At 40.1% G+C, this 16,733-nt stretch overlaps 2 protein-coding genes across 3 annotated transcripts in view; both read right to left on the minus strand.

Annotated features, from left to right (window-relative positions):
* The window catches only part of Syt1 (synaptotagmin 1), a 340,885-nt gene that overhangs the window by 200,150 nt on the left and 124,002 nt on the right, over positions 1-16,733 (minus strand). The gene's annotated exons all lie outside the window — the stretch shown is intronic.
* LOC116908820 (lys-63-specific deubiquitinase BRCC36-like) lies at positions 3,076-6,185 on the minus strand. Its single transcript, XM_032912242.1, has one exon. The coding sequence runs from the start codon at positions 4,273-4,275 to the stop codon at positions 3,400-3,402; it is 876 nt and encodes a 291-aa protein (XP_032768133.1). The 5' UTR covers positions 4,276-6,185; the 3' UTR covers positions 3,076-3,399.

Below are 16,733 nucleotides of genomic sequence, written 5' to 3' on the forward strand. Positions count from 1 at the left end.
AGCCGTATTAAAGGGTCGCAGCATTCGCAAGGTTGAGAACCATTGTACTCCAGCAGGTCTATGTCCCTACACCACTGTGGTATGACTCTCTCAGATACCTTTGAATTCCTGTAGAAATTATCCTTAAAGGTTAATACTGCACTTAGGGTAATCTGCATATCTGCATCATGGAATCCAGAAAGCACAACCGGAAATAAAACTGAATATGTGTGTCCCCTAGGCTTGTTAGTTCCCAGAACAATTTAGATATAAGACTGGCACATTTTGTTACTAAGCTCATACTTTTTTTTGTCCCAAACTGTTGTAAGTGGAAGACTGCTTGCTGTCTGACAATACTGAGTGATGCCAGGCTCCTCTTACATAGCTTTAAAAACAACCCTGAGTGACACACTGCACACTCAGCAGATACATTCTTTTCGTGTGTCTGAGGTGGGAGTTTTCTTAGATTTTTAAGACATCTCGCTTTCACTTTCTGCCAGGATAACGTGCTGTTGCATGGGGATGCTCAAGATGGTTGTTATTCTCAGGAAATGGTTCATCTCACGAATCATTTCAGGGAAATCTAAGAAATGATAAATGAATCCTGTTTGCTGTCTGAGGCCTGTGTGTGTCAGCACGTGCCACAAACACTAGCAGAATGAGACTCAAGCAGATTGAAATGTTTCAGAGGCCATATTAATTAAAATGCTTTATCCTAGCACTCTTTAAAAAAATGTGTGTATGTGTGTGTGTGTGTGGTGTAATTATAGACTCACCATAAATTATAAGAAAGCACCAAGACCCCATATGCCCTATACTAATTTTCCCCTAGATCTTCTATGACTGTAGAACTTGAACTTGAAGCCAACGTTATGACAGTGGCACATTATTTGCTGCCACTAGATCTTAAATGAATTAGTTTTTATGTATATAAATCACACCAGTGAGAATGGCTAAGATCAAAAACTCAGGTGACAGCAAATGCTGGCGAGGATGCGGAGAAAGAGGAACACTCCTCCATTGTTGGTGGGATTGCAGACTGGTACAACCATTCTGGAAATCAGTCTGGAGGTTCCTCAGAAAATTGGACATTGAACTGCCTGAGGATCCAGCTATACCTCTCTTGGGCATATATCCCAAAGATGCCTCAACATATAAAAAAGACACGTGCTCCACTATGTTCATTGCAGCCTTATTTATAATAGCCAGAAGCTGGAAAGAACCCAGATGCCCTTCAACAGAGGAATGGATACAGAAAATGTGGTACATCTACACAATGGAATATTACTCAGCTATCAAAAACAACGACTTTATGAAATTCAGAGGGCAAATGGTTGAACTGGAAAATATCATCCTGAGTGAGCTAACCCAATCACAGAAAGACATACATGGTATGCACTCATTGATAAGTGGCTATTAGCCCAAATGCTTGAATTACCCTAGATGCCTAGAACAAATGAAACTCAAGACGGATGATCAAAATGTGAATGCTTCACTCCTTCTTTAAAAGGGGAACAAGAATACCCTTGGCAGGGAAGAGAGAGGCAAAGATTAAAACAGAGACTGAAGGACACCCATTCAGAGCCTGCCCCACATGTGGCCCATATATATACAGCCACCCAATTAGACAAGATGGATGAAGCAAAGAAGTGCAGAAGTGTAGATAGCTCCTGAGAGACACAGCCAGAATACAGCAAATACAGAGGCGAATGCCAGCAGCAAACCACTGAACTGAGAATAGGACCCCATTGAAGGAATCAGAGAAAGAACTGAAGAGATTGAAGGGCTCGAGACCCCATATGTACAACAATGCTAAGCAACCAGAGCTTCCAGGGACTAAGCCACTACCTAAAGACTATACATGGACTGACCCTGGACTCTGACCTCATAGGTAGCAATGAATATCCTAGTAAGGGCACCAGTGGAAGGGGAAGCCCTGGGTCCTGCTAAGACTGAACCACCAGTGAACTAGACAGTTGGGGGAGGGCGGCAATGGGGGGGGGGGAGGGGGAACACCCATAAGGAAGGGAGGGGGGGGATGTTTGCCCGAAACCGGAAAGGGAATAACACTTTCGAAATGTATATAAGAAATATTCAAGTTAATAAAAAAAAATATTAGCACAGGAATAGTTTTATGAACTAAACAGTAGAAGTAAGATACAAAACCACTCATCAGCCCAAACTAATTCTTATGTCATAATATAATGTATAACAGTAACACATATAGTAAACAGTATGCAGTTCTGAACCCAGGAATCATTTCTGTTATTTCTCTCCATAGTTCTGACATTCAACAATGTTATAGAAACGCAACTGTTAAGCAAGTAACCTTTGAGATTACCCCCCACCACACACACTTACTATATTACACAGTTCATCTAAGTTGCACATATTAGTGGTCCATCCTTTTTTGCCACAGAGTAATATTCCAGAGCAGAAATGGTTTATTTACCCATTCTGAAATACATGGGTTGTTTGTAATATGAGGCTTTCTCAAATAAAATTTTGTGAAGGTTTTTATGCCATGACAGTACAACTGCTGGGTTGTATGTTAAGTATATATTTAAGTTTGTCAAAGATTTCCAAATTCTTCTGCAGAGTAGTTGTACTTCACATCCTTGTCATTGCTGTAAGAGAAATATAGTTCCTGTCCTTAATAGCATCTGGTATTTTCACTGTCATCGCTTCAGCCATCTTGTCAAGTGCGTGCTATGTCACACTCTAGTTTTAATCTGCATTCTTCAGTGACTTAAGAAGTTCAACATATTTTTATCACATGACCTGCCATCTACACATGTTCTTTGTAGAAAATGTCTATTTATGTCTTCCAATGTCCTCCTTAATTGTTTTGCTTTTGAGTTTTGATCATATACTATTTTCCCATAGTTGTTAGAGAATGCAAGTAAATTCCTGTGTTGTTTTCTTTCTTGGTGGTGGTGGTGGTGGTGGTGGTGGTGGTGGTGGTCGTCGTCGTCGTCGTCGTCGTCGTCTCCTCCTCCTCCTCCTCCTCCTTCTTTTTCTTCTTTTACTTCTTCTTTAAACAAAATGAAGTTGTTTTAATTTTGGTAAAGTCCAGCATATCTACTCTGTTTTCTTCTGGATTATACATTTCAGCTAAAGTTTAAAAAAAATAACTCCAAAGTTAACTTAAAAACTTAAAAGAACTTAAAGTTGTCTCCTGAAGATTTTTCTAATATGATTTTTTCTTCCTAGAAGGTTCCCCATTTTACTTTAAACCCATGAAACATTCTGGGGTACTGTTAGAATTTATTTTGTTGGCCAGTAGAGGTTCAGTTAGCTGAAGCACATGCCCTTTCTTCCTTGGGTCAGCTTGGTACTTTGTCAAAATTAGTTGAAATGAATTAGTTTATAAACTGTATGCCAAGTATTTACCTCTGCGCAATTTTTTGTTCTTTTGCTTTATTCTAGGGAAGACAGCTCTTCCATAAGGTCTTCTTTTTCTTGTTTCAACTCCTGCAAACGCTGCTGATTTTGCTGCAGTCTGTCCTCCAACCACTGTAGGAGAGGCCCACAGACCGCAGACATCTGACTGCACAGATGTTTGGTGAATACAGAGCCATTATGGATCTTGGTTACTGAGTCCAGATGTGTAAGGCCGTGAATCTTCCTATAGGCATCTTGTTCTTCCTGACATAGGATCCCTGGCAGCTCGACTGCTGACCTGAGGCACACTTTCCCAATGGTGGCGTGAGGCACAATATGGATTGGGATTTCAAGTCTCTCATATTCTGAACTCTTTGACGCTTGTACAGACTGGAAGCAGGTATAGAGTACACGGCCAATCTTTGTGGGTTTGTCTTCTATGAAACAAGCAAAAATCAGTCCTACAAAGCTTCGATCCATCATCTGGTACATGGCTTGTGTACGGACATCGACATGAGAAGGCCAAACGGTTATGTGAGGGTGGGAATGGTACCAGCCGACAACTCTCATTGGGCGGCCTGTCTGCTCAGCTAGCCTTTCCGCCTCTATTGAGGCTGCAGACAGTTGCTCCGGAGAAATTTCTACTCGGTCCTTTGTCTTATCAGAACGTCGCAAGATAATAACAGAATGAATGTGAACAATTCTGATGGCATCCATCTTTTTCGCAATTGGGCCCGTTTCAGCTCCGGCGTACGCAAGCTTGGAATCACTCCTCCCATGATCATTCAACTGCCCTATACACAGACCCATCACCTCCTCCTTCTCTGTGCTCAGAGCGTGATTGAGACAAACCAGGAAAGCATCTGACTCAAGGTGAACTGCCTGCACTGTCTGCAGCGTCCGAACCGCCATCTTATCCGGCTCTACTCGAGTTGGCCTTGTGCCCACTGTCGACAGCCTTCCCAGAAGGCCTTGCGGGTCTTCACTGGGGTGGAGCCTGGGGTATAGGAGCGTGGCTGGGTTCCACGGGGGTGGAGCCTGCCTAGCCACACCTGGGAGATTTTTTTTTTCTCTTTACAGTGTTAACAAGATTGCCACAAAGTTAAGCATATCTAAAGAAATGAGATCTTCTGATAAACATACAGTTCAACGCTATGAATTTATTTTGGCATAATTTTCTTTGCAATCATTTCTGGCAAGGGACTGTAAAATGATAGTGAATTTTATAATAGTTAGAGCCAAAGCCTCGAGATGAAAAAAAAAAGAGCATTATTTATACTTATTATAAGGCGATAAACTTTATAAAAAATGTGAACAAGTGTAGTTTCTCATTCCCTCAATTATATTTAGTAATTTTAATCAGCATAAATTTTATAAGTATTATTTTAAATAAACATTCTATTCATCACTACATTAGTTGTTCTCTCAGATAAACAGGATAGGGATTGAAATAATAGAAATAAACCAAATATCCAACCAAAAATGAAACATTCAGTTACTGCAATAATGACAAAAAAAATCAAGAAATCTTTCATAAACCTGAAAAGTCCCCTACACTAAGGACACAACTCTCTGAAATCATGGGACATTAAAGCTGCTTCTGAAAGCATTTGATAACGAATTCATAAAATTAACAATGCTAATTTCATACCCATTTCTATTTTAAGAAAATATTTTATTACTGCAGCTACAAAAACCACACTTGTTTTTAAATTGCCAGCCCACATTGGAGACCATTTATGCTTTTTAATGGGTCTCCCAAGATTTCAGCTAGACAGACAAGGTTACAGTCAAAAAGAGATGTTTCAAGCATATTAGGGAGACTTCAAGTGTGTTGTACAGTGTCATAAAAATGACAACGTTCAAACTTTTCCTACCTTCATTCCTCCATTTTTTTCTTTCTTTCCTTATATTTCATGGCAAAGCTGAACAAGAACACCCCAGAGGGGAACAAAAACAACACAGACTGGGTGATTTCTAAATCTGTGTTTACCTCATTGTTGGTGATGGCTGTGATTTTCTTCTTTTCTTTCTTGTTGTTGTTCACTATTTCTTTTGGAGTTGACATCTTCCACTGATCAATTTTATATGCTCCAAAGCACAATGTGAATTGAAGCTACTTCTGCACTTTTATATGGGAAGAGAAAATTAGGTGCATTGACGGTTTCTGAAGAAGACGGGTTAGTCGGTTCAAGCCAATTGGCTCTCAGAACGCCATCTATAGAAACTGCAGATAAATGGTTTGGAATTCCCATTCTCCTTTGCTTTGTTGAAGCTCGGCTCCGAACCCTCACTGTTTCTGAGCTGCAGGCACTTGAGAGAAAAATTTAAGCTCTCAGCACAAAGCCCCCTTTCATCACCCTGTTCAGATTGTCATTGTTTCGCCACACAGTGGAGCAAAGCTTGGAAATCAATCCACTGCTCCAACTGTGGTAACTACAATGGCTGGAAGAAAAATGCTTCGTTTGCTCTTGTAGCCTGAGATAGTATATTAATAAACAAAGGTAGGCAATATTACTAAGATGCGAGATTCAGGTACTTTAAAAAGCATTTTGAGGATATAAGTGGATCTGGTATTTACAAACAAACTTCATTAATCAGGAGTTATCATTCATGTGCCAAGAAGACTTTCTGTGAGGAGACTTAAAGCACAGCTACTAAATGATAGAGGTTTGCACCAGACTGGGCTAGTTTCCTAGGCCCTGAAATTTTCTTACTAGTAAGTAAATAAAGGTTGACTGACTGAATAAATTGTATACGTATGTGTCCGATATGATAACAGTGTGCTTTGAATAAGTCTCACCTGCTTTAAATAAAATGTAATAAATGTCTTTCAGAAAATGTCGTTAAGAAAAGTTCCTATTCAGAGCTATTGCCTAGAGAAATTATTGCGGGAGACTGTACTGAGAAGACGCATCGCATAGAAAATTATTGAGAATGCCACAAAGAAAAGTGCCACGCGCTTGGCACTGCTTAGTCTGTATACTAAATACCTCAGCTATGAATTATGAAAGGTAGCAATTTTGCTTTCTTCTTCCCAAATTCTAGCTTCTGTTATGTGTCCGTGGATTTTTTTGTGGGCATAAAACATAAACAGTATCTACAATCTACAAAATAACCCATTCCTTCCCTACAATTTACAACAATTACATTGTTTGGTTGTTTCTGGATAACAGTGGTTCGGGGAGATAACTCAATCACACCTCACGGGCAAATCTTCTTAGTCATGATAACCTGGTTCATTTTACCAATGGTTACTTTGAGACTATGTGACCCAATTTGACCATGTTGTGATATAAAAGGAAGTTTCCTGGTTTTTTTTTTTTTTTTTCTGGGACCTTTCCCCTGCTTAACTTTAATAGTAAAGGTATTCACAGAAATCACCACCATCTCTACTATTTGGCATTGTAGGTACTCTGGGACCCAGAACTGTTGGAATTGTGAGAGAAACCGGTGATGAGAAGCTGATACTTTAGGAATGGCAGAGTCCGAGGTTGGTAGTACACAACCTTAACGGTGATGGTGAGTTGTCTCAGTAACTACTTCTCACCATGGGACTGACAGAAAAGGAGGCCACCATGTCCCTTGGGGCTCGGTCCATTTTATGTGCCACTATCTGTCTCTTGAAGGCAGGAGGCAGTGTGTACAAACACTCTACAATCTGATCCTCATAGTAACGATACACGCATCTGCTTTTGTTTTTGTTTTTCTTTCTTCCCCCCCCCAACATACTATTTTTATTGATCATTGGGAGTTTCACACAATGCACCCCAATCACATTCACTTCTCTGTCTTCCCAGGTTCACCTGCCTGCCTCCCTTGTGACCTCCCCAAAGTAAAGAAGGAAAAAAAAGTACTAAGTTCAAGTTTGTGTTGCTCATAGAAGCCACTCCCTCCTTTATTTGGAGACAGGATTTATCCGTGTAGTCCTGTCCTGGATCTTGCTCTGTAAACCAGGCTGGCCCCCAAATCCCAGAGCTCTGTCTGCCTCTGCTTCCCAAGTGCTGAGATTAAAGGCGTGCACTACCACTGACTGGCTAACCGTCGGCCCTTTTATAAGCTTGTTTTCTACTATGTTTTGGTAATTTGATTTCTCCTGACACTCTTCACTTGTGTGTGTGTCAGAAGCCTAGCTTCAGGTGCTTAACTGATATAAGTCGCACTTCTTCTTTACAACCCGTTTGATACATTTAGTCTGTAAATTAGGGTAAAGCTTAATGCCCTATAACTCAGGTGCTAGAAAGATAAGAAGTGAGTTGATACGAAATATAAGAAAACTGGTTTGAGACAAATTTCCTTTCATTTAAGGGCCATAAAGGAGTTAGAGAAAGATCGACTTTGGCACATCATATGTAACTTCAATGGTCTACCTTTTAACAGGCTCATCAACGTGTTTCAATGTAAAACAGGGCAGTGTACAGCTCCATTTTATCTACCAGGAACAATTTAGAATTGAGCCTGGGAGTTAAATTAGGAAAAACATTCTAGCAGCAGATACCAGTGACTACTAGGGATATAATCCTCAAATAAATCTTAGGTGGCTCTGAGTCTTCTCTTCTCTCTCCTTCATTTGCTTTTGTTTCTGGATAAGAAGCAATTTGTATTCTAGCTCTGCAATGAGTCGGGTTTTCATGAACTTTGAAACTCACCCATAAAGATTCCCATGCCTTCTTCCTCTTGAAAACCTGAGATCACATCACTTTAAGAAAGTGGTTTTAAAATAATGGTCCGGACAAAATATGTTATAGACATACTTGAAATTGTCAAAGAGCGAGTAAAAGATATATTTAAAATGAGCAAATTTTGGATCAATAGCCCATGCTCATGGATCAGTAGGATTAACATGATAAAATAGCTACCCTACTAAAAGCAATATACATATTCACTGTATAGACAAATGAACATTTTATTATGATAAAAATATGCTGATAGCATGAATAAAATATGAGTGTTGATTTTAATCAGCTAAAAATCACCCTGTATTATAGGAGGTGAAATATGAATGAATTAAGAGGGAGGACTCGATAAAATCCTACTTGTTTATCTGTGATATGGCTCCTAGGAACCACTTGGGAGCTTTTGCAATCAAAGACGAAAATCAAGGACGGTTTACAAAAATGACTAAAAACTTTGTCAAAGTCTTGTGCTCTGAGAGAGAGAAGAAAATGCTAGTAAAGTGCTACTTATACGACTGCACTGAAATTACAAAATCAAACGAAAATATATAAAAGGTCATAAAAAGGTAACTTTAGGTGTGGTGCCGTGGTTCCGTAGATAAATGCTCCTATAACCAAGACCCAGGACTGATGACCCAAGCTCAATCCCTTGGACTCACATGATCCAAAGAGAAAAATCAACTCCCAAAGTTGTTCTTTGACATCCATGTGTGCATAAAGGCGCCCTCTCCCTCTTCCTCTCCCTCCCTCCCTCCCCCTCTTCCTTTCCCCCTCCCTCCTCATCTCTCCTCTCTCTCTAATTAAATGAATAAATGTTAAAAATTAACCCCCCAAAAAACAAAAGGTAACTTCATACCCTATTTTTCTTCTTCTAAACATATACATCTCTATTAAACAGTTTAAAACTATTAAAGGGAAAAGTATACGTCCCTAAAGGGAAAAAAGGTCCAAAAGGAAATGTCAAAATTAAGGTTTCAAAAATACTGTGTAATTCATTGAGGAGAGAGGTGGATCTTCTCGAGGGATGTGGTGAAGTTAAGAACCCCTTCCTTACCAAGCACACGGGGCATTAGTATGACCAGTTGTAGAGGCAGCTCCATGACGACGCCGTCTTCCCTTGACTTAGAGGTAGGCTCTCTATCTCCTCTGTTCTGAACTGGTCCTTTTGTGTTTACTGAAAAGAGAGTGATTGCACCGCAGGCACACCGGTCAGTAGCGATTGCGTTGATGTAACGTGAGCACTGAAAGTCCCTTGCTTGGTTCCTTTAGGAGACTCGTGCATGTCTACCTCAGAAGATCTTGCCTGCAAGTTCTCTTCTGACTGCATGAACGTTAACATAATACTAAATGCCATCTGCATTTCTGTATCAGAGAAGAATGCTCCGTCATGAAGATGCCATGTCTGTCCAATTCCACAACAGAATCGGTTGTCATTCTGCTGTCCACACCAGCTCCTTGTGAATTAGTGGGTTGTAGTGAACGATGACTTTTAAAGCAGGTTTCTAAGCTTAGCACTGTGAAGCTTAGGCTCTGGAACAGGCTAACGGCTTCTGCCCATGTGTCTGCCACAGTATCCTTGCATTCTGAACCCACACCAATTGCAATAAAGATACTGAAATACTTGGGTCAGTTTCGTAGTGGACTTTGCTTATTTTTTTTCCTCCAAGAAATGGGATTTATATATACTTATAACATTTTAAATAAAACAACAGCCACTACAAAAACAATTTTCAAGATTCCGTACGAAAGGGGACAGAAATTTTTATGCTCATTGGCATTGGTAAGGCCTCTCAGGACATTGAGAGACAGCCAAGTACTTACCGAGTCCAATTCCTATGCTATACGCACATGGGGACAGCCTAGACTTGCACTGTAGCTACAAGAAGATGAATCAGAAGAACCATGATGGTGGTGGGCAGTGGGTTTAAAACTCTCTATGGCTATAGAAATGAAGAGAAGGAACAAGTGCAGAAAACTGGAAAGAGCCAGGGGCAGGTTTAAGGATGATAGCATGCTACACCCAGCTTACCTGTGAGACAACACTTTGATACGGTTCCTTTCTACTTTCTGTTCTGGTCGTTGGCTCACAGGCTAGATACTATTTTGCTTTAAAAAGATACCCTTTAATGGAGGCTGGTATGTTGTAAGGATAACTCCCATTGCTTGGTTCTTGAGGACAGTCCAAATTAGAACACATGACAGTCCCGTGTCTTCCATGTCATATACATGCAACCCCTTTCTCTTACTGTAAGTCTGCATGGCTGAGGTTCAATTAATGCAAATGTGAACACCCTTCCTCCTAGACAAGCAGACAGGTGGCAAGGATGCGCCCCAGGAATGCATTGCCTTTGTGTGCTAGGTGAGGAGGACGCCGTTGAGTGAATTTACTTTCTGGCAGGGGCTATATCTAATTCTCTCCATATTTTTCTGAGATAAGTACTTTGATATGCTTCTCTTTGGGTCCTACTCGCCTCTCAGCCATTCAGAGGTTCTCGTTCTGACCCTCTATTGACTGGAGCTGTTTATTGGTAACGTGGTACTTCCTTGCCAATATATTACCCCACCACACTGGCTCTCCAGGCAGACATCCTTGGACAGCTTAGATCAAGGCCATGAAGAAACAATGAGCCTTCCCTCTGGAGTAGGTTTTTTTTGTGCAAGGAATTTGTTCTGCGGTTTCCCCAAATCTGCCATCAAATGATTATGAAATGTCTTCTGTTTTACTAAGGTATTTTCTTGTAGCCCTGATTCGTGGCCTTCGCTCTTTCTCATATTTTTTCCTAGCATTGTGCTAGCTGAAGGAAGCATAAATAAGCACTTCTAGTTAACATGCCACAAGGAACAGAAGTTACATTTATCCTTAGGAGAATATGTCATTGTATTTTCTTCAGTATATAAAATGTTCCACGGGGGATGGAGGGAGGAAGGATGGGACTTTTATGTATTATCGGTGCATCTGGAGAATTACAGTATGTAATGATTTTTGTACTTAAGAAACCATTGTGTCTGGCAGCAGCCTGAGTTTTACCACACTTAGCCTGTCTCAGTCTATATTAGGAAAAGCCCGGAGTTTGAAGCTGCTGATGTAGTCCACTTCTCTGTCTTGCTTTGCCTTACTCTTTTGTAAAGGGCTAAATGATACAAACATAGGGTAAATTTTTCCCTCTGATGTTCCGCGAGGTTTCAGTATATTTCTATGTTTTACAGTTTAAATCAGATCATTCTCAATTTTGAAGAGAACTGGTATTTTAAGGAGGTGAGAAGACATTTTAACAAGGAGAATGGAGGTGTGCTTTAAAACTGCAGCGGATATAAAAAGTCTACAAGATACTGGGCATGCATCATTACTGAATCTTTTATGTCACAAAATGCTGATGGTGGAGAGGGAGGGAGAGCAGAGCAGCTGGCAGAGAGGAAATGGATACCGAGCAAGCCCGCCTTGTTGAAAGAAAGAACACAGAGTTGCAAAATCATGCTGTTATTCATTACAAGGAAAGAGTCTGGGCAGCGTTTTGCTGAAGGTGTTAGAGAGGAAACTGTGTCAATCAGCTGATGGAGGTGGCAGTGTGAACTCCATCACCACCGGCTGCACACGCAGTTGTGAATGATAACAGCTTGTCTGAGAAGCAACGGTGGCGTGTAGCATTGAAGTGCGTTGCAAGAACTTAGAATTCACAGGATTCTCTGACGCTCTTAGACTTTAGCCATGCTAGTTAAAGATTAGAACCACTTCCCCAGTGCAGGGAGTCTAGAAATCGATAGTACCAAAGTATAAACAGAGAGCAGAAAGTTTATAGTTTTCAAAAGTTTATACACTTTTCTCCTATGCCGGGGTTCTGTCTCCAGGATGTCTTGATATTTTCCTGAATTACATATGTAATTTAAAACTGAGACTTTGTTACGAATATAGTAGTAGTGAACACAGATGAGAAAGTATCCCTAAAATAGGGGGTAGAGTTCTGTGGGAATATGCCCAAAGGTAGAGCTGGATCATATGATAGATCAAGTTCAACTTTTTCTTGAGGAACCGCAGCCTCCATAGGGGCTGACCAGTTCACACTGCCCCCAACAGAGAATAAGTGCATGACAAATTATATTTATTGGTTTCCACATGTTGAACTACCTTGCATATCTTGAACCTAAACTATGGGAGGGGTGGAAAACGAACTTGTATACTAATAACCAGCACAAAGAAAATGACCGAAGCCTCTAATTTTAAGTATTTTTATAAATAATAAACAGAAGAGAGAAAACTCTGTCAATCCCCACACAAACTTTCTGCCATCTCAAACATCTTGCTTCCCTAAAGCTTTCTTTGCTCCACATTTCTAATCCCCAGATACTTACAGCCATAGTCGTTTATGCTACTGCCTAAAAGAACAACAACGAAAACTCGTAAAATTAATGTTCAACTCGATTTAGCCATGAAATTCTAATACCATCAGATAGAACTCATGCTGCTCCAAAAATAATTTTTGTGTAATTCTACAAATAAAGAAACCATTTATATTAATAAAATGCTTGTTTTCAGTATATTGCATAAAATCAATTTACATTTGAACACTTGGCCATTGCAGAGTCAAAGTCTTTTAGATAGCTTAGAAACAAAAGCCCTGCAGAGATTAACTGTGAGACATTTTGCTCTGTGAAGAACAATAAGACAGAAATCAGAATATGAACAAAAGAGCAAAGCTATGTTGACAAGTTCACTTTGATACTGCGGGTCACTTCTGCATTAACAATTCTCTACCGTTGCTGGGACTGACGTTTGGCCCCCATGGTACTGATTTACTTATCCATTCACTAAATGGATTAGTAAAATTAATTAAAATGAAAGTAGATAGAAGCATTAAAGTAGCAACGATAAGGAGATGAGAATATCAATTTGCTTTTCTTCCCAGTTAATTCCTAGACTGTAATTACAAAATGGGGTTGGGTGACAGTTTTTGACATGATTTTATTGTTAGGAACATGTGCATGTGATGAATGAGATAAATTCTCCCCTATCCCGAAGTTAAAATTTAGAAGTAATTTTCTATGTTTTAATTGTTTTTTTTTTTTCCCTTTTTCCTTAGAAAACATCCCAAAACCTATTATCTCTGAGGGATGGTATTTCAGTAACTCTCAGTAATTCTTCTCAGAATGTATTTGGGTTTTAGAGATAAGCATCCCCTACCACACACATATACACCAATAAACTATTTATCCCTTTATTGGACTCTGAGAAACCTAACAAACAACTGGGACTGATTGCATTCTGGGAGAGGCGGCTTTGATCAGTCTGAAGCTAGTCTCTGGGCACAAACTTTTCTGGAATGATGATTTTAAATGTCTTTTCTATATTATTGCTTTAAGAGGAACAATTTGTCATCAAGTTAAAAAACATTCCCCGTCTCTTAAATGAAACGCTATAGACCATTACTACTCCTTCCTTTGTGCTCCTGTCTCAGTCTCTGGACTAGGGATCTTTGGTCTTTGGCCAGGACCAGACTTTCACAGGATTCCACACGACACGTGACTTCGGACTCAGCACTTGGACATCATGATCCATGTCTGTTCTGATTTCTCCTGTGCCCTAAGTTTTACGTTCTAATGGCTACAACAAACACTGCACCTACAGCCTCATGTTAGCTGAGGATCCCCTCAAATTGAACTACTACTACAAGGTGACTCACACTTTCTTAGTACAGGTTCCCCAGTCTCATTGATCTTAGAATACTTTCAGGCCTGGCACTTACTGTATACACGAATGCTCGTTCTTAAATGTGGAGCCCAAAGAAGGCATGGGATTACATTGCTTCATTACCCTGGCTTTCACCCTCACATCCACAAAAGGGAGCCACAGAATTGTATCCTTGGAATAATTAATCACACTGAGCTTTCTAGTAACTCTTTAGCCTCGTCACGTGAGAGATAAAACTCTGTAGCCTTCTGAAACCGTGAACACAACTTGAGTAGCTCTGACAGCCTACTTATTAATTGCTGCCAGACTCTAATTGTCATTCCATTAACACTGCCCATCTGCAGAAGAGTGGATCAAATGGCCTCTGTCTTTGCTCTAATATAAATTTATTTCCTTAGGTTTCATCGCTGATCTTGAACATTCTGATTATTTTCAGGCAATTTCATCTACAATCCCAAATACACTGTAAAAACTGGAACTAATTGTTCCCCTAATTGATTGGCTGTCTTACCTCCTGTTGTGTGTATAGCGGGTATCATCTGGCAGTATGTAACGACAGGAGGGAGGCTATCAATCAATCATAGAACAATTAGTTCTCATCTAAGGTTTTGCCCTCTTTGCCTCCTCGAAGCCTAAATGCAAACATTTCTCTTCAGCAGTGGTTGCTAATGGAAAGACATATAGGCTTGCGTGTTTTTTTCTCTCCCACATGTAATTTATATTAAATTCTATATTAGTGTTCATTAAATGAGAGTGATATACTCAAGCATTAGAGGCCCAGAAAGCCTTGCTGTCTTAGCAGTTAGCTGTTATTTTTCTCAGTTAAGCCTCAGTGTGACCTGAGAGGGGATGCTTGCTTACAATTCTATTTTCTTCATCTAACAAGTCACAGATTGAAGATGTACTAAGAATGAGCTGACTGAGAGATCAAGTGAACAGAATTCATAGTCTTCAAACACACACCACGGCAAGAGGTTTTACGTTACTTACACTGTCGGAGGCAATGTTTTCTAGAGATACATCGATAAAGGAAGACCCTAGGGGTTGAGGATTTAGCTCAGTGGTAGAGCGCTTGCCTAGCAAGCGCAAGGCCCTGGGTTCGGTCCTCAGCTCCGGGAAAAAAAAAAAAAGAGGAAGACCTTAAATTTTAATTTTTTTTTTAAAAAAAAATGTTTTGTCGAACAAAAAAAGAGGAAATTATTTTGCATTGAGTATTTCGTATATTATTTGCCATTGCTATGACAAAACACTGGATAAAAGCAACTTAAGGAGAAGAAGGTTTACTTAGGTTTACTTGGGGTTGTGAACTGAGAGGAAGGTCACAATTGGGAAGGCGTGGCTTTGGGAACATGTGGGAGGGGCAGAGGGAAGATTGAGGAGGAAGAGTGAGAGAGAGGAGGAAGGGAAAAGAGGTGGGGAGAAGGGAGGAGGGAGGAGAAGGAGGGGGAGAGGGGAGGAGAGAGAGGAGGGAGGGGAATGGTGCTGACACTCAATAAGCATTTTCACTTTTTCTTTAAATTCTGAGACCCACCTCAGACCCTGGAATGGTGGCATCAACTGTCGGGAGCTATGCCCTTAAAACCCTCCATTATTGATGTTAACATTATACTTAGAGTTAAGTAAGATAAAATGGAAAAATGCCTAATGATATGACAAACTTGTGATCTTTCTGAGAAACCAATATCCTGTTGACGTCAGCCAATTTCCTGACCACAAGAGCACTGTGTCCTTGGCTTGCGTATATGTTTCCCACTTTCCCTCTCCCTCTGCTACCCTTGCTATGGTATAAATTCAGCCTTGGGAAAAAATAAAATTTGTCACCTTGATCAGACTCTTGTCTTGATGTCCTTCTTCGACTCTCTTGTCCTCCATTCTCTCCTAGGTGGTCCCCAACCTGTGCTGACTGCCCTGCGTGTCGGGGCAATCAACATTCCAGTGGGTTTTCCCTTTTCAGCTAAATATTTGCGGGGACAACCTGGTAGATATCCCCAGAGGTGTCTCCTGAGTGACTGACAAGATTAAGATTAACCATCAAAAGACAGTAACTTGGTTTTTGTATTTCCATCTTTGGTTTCTCACAAGTTAGCCTGTAAATGCAGGTGGATCATGGGACAGCAAGGGGAAAAGGCCTTTTAATCCACTAGACTCACCTCATTAAGGTTTGCTGTATCTAGTCTCAGTATATGTGTATGTGTATGTGTGCATATGTGTGCAAATGTGTATGTGTATATTTTTCAAAGTACAATGATTACTAGCTCTTATTTTCTTATGTACAAATCAGTCTTTACGTTCCTGAAATTCTGCAATGTTTTACTTCAACAGGCTAGTTTATTTGTAGTTCTCTCTCTCTCTCTCTCTCTCTCTCTCTCTCTCTCCCTCTCTCTCTCTCTTAGGTTATTTGTATTCTCTCTCTCTCTCACTAATTCTATCTTTCACTTTTATGTTTAATACTCAGCAAAAACCTGCTTCTTTTCATGTGTCATTAGACCCAACATAATATAACTACATAAAGAACTTAAATATAGACGTTTAAAAAATTGATTAAATGAAAAAATGAGTTAAATCTTGGGCTTCTGAAAGGTGATCGACCATTATAAGAAAGCTTTTGATGGAATGATGAATATGGAAAACTGTCTTTCAAAGGTCTTGACATTGCTGCTAATGCAGGTAGGTAAGCCGCCACTAAGCTCATGAAAGCATCTGTATCTAATATAATGGAACGGGCAAAACTAAGACCTTGCAAGTACAGAACAGACTCCATTGTGTAGCCTGACATGCCCTCCCTCACCATTACAAAGGTAGCAGTTAAGTATGCAAAATAGGCTTAGTTAACAAGAGGGATTTTCTCATTGACTTGTGTTTTAATCGGGGCTCACAGGTTAGCAGAATTTATGTATTAAAGTCTATCCAAGTAGCTTACTGAAATGCCAATTCTATATCTATCTGACTGGCATTAAATCCACAAAGGCAAGAGCCTATTGACAACTTGACCTCAGCATTTAAAGTGTTCA

This window comes from Rattus rattus, chromosome 1 (genome assembly GCF_011064425.1).
Source record: "Rattus rattus isolate New Zealand chromosome 1, Rrattus_CSIRO_v1, whole genome shotgun sequence".
Classification (NCBI taxonomy): Eukaryota; Metazoa; Chordata; class Mammalia; order Rodentia; family Muridae; genus Rattus; species Rattus rattus.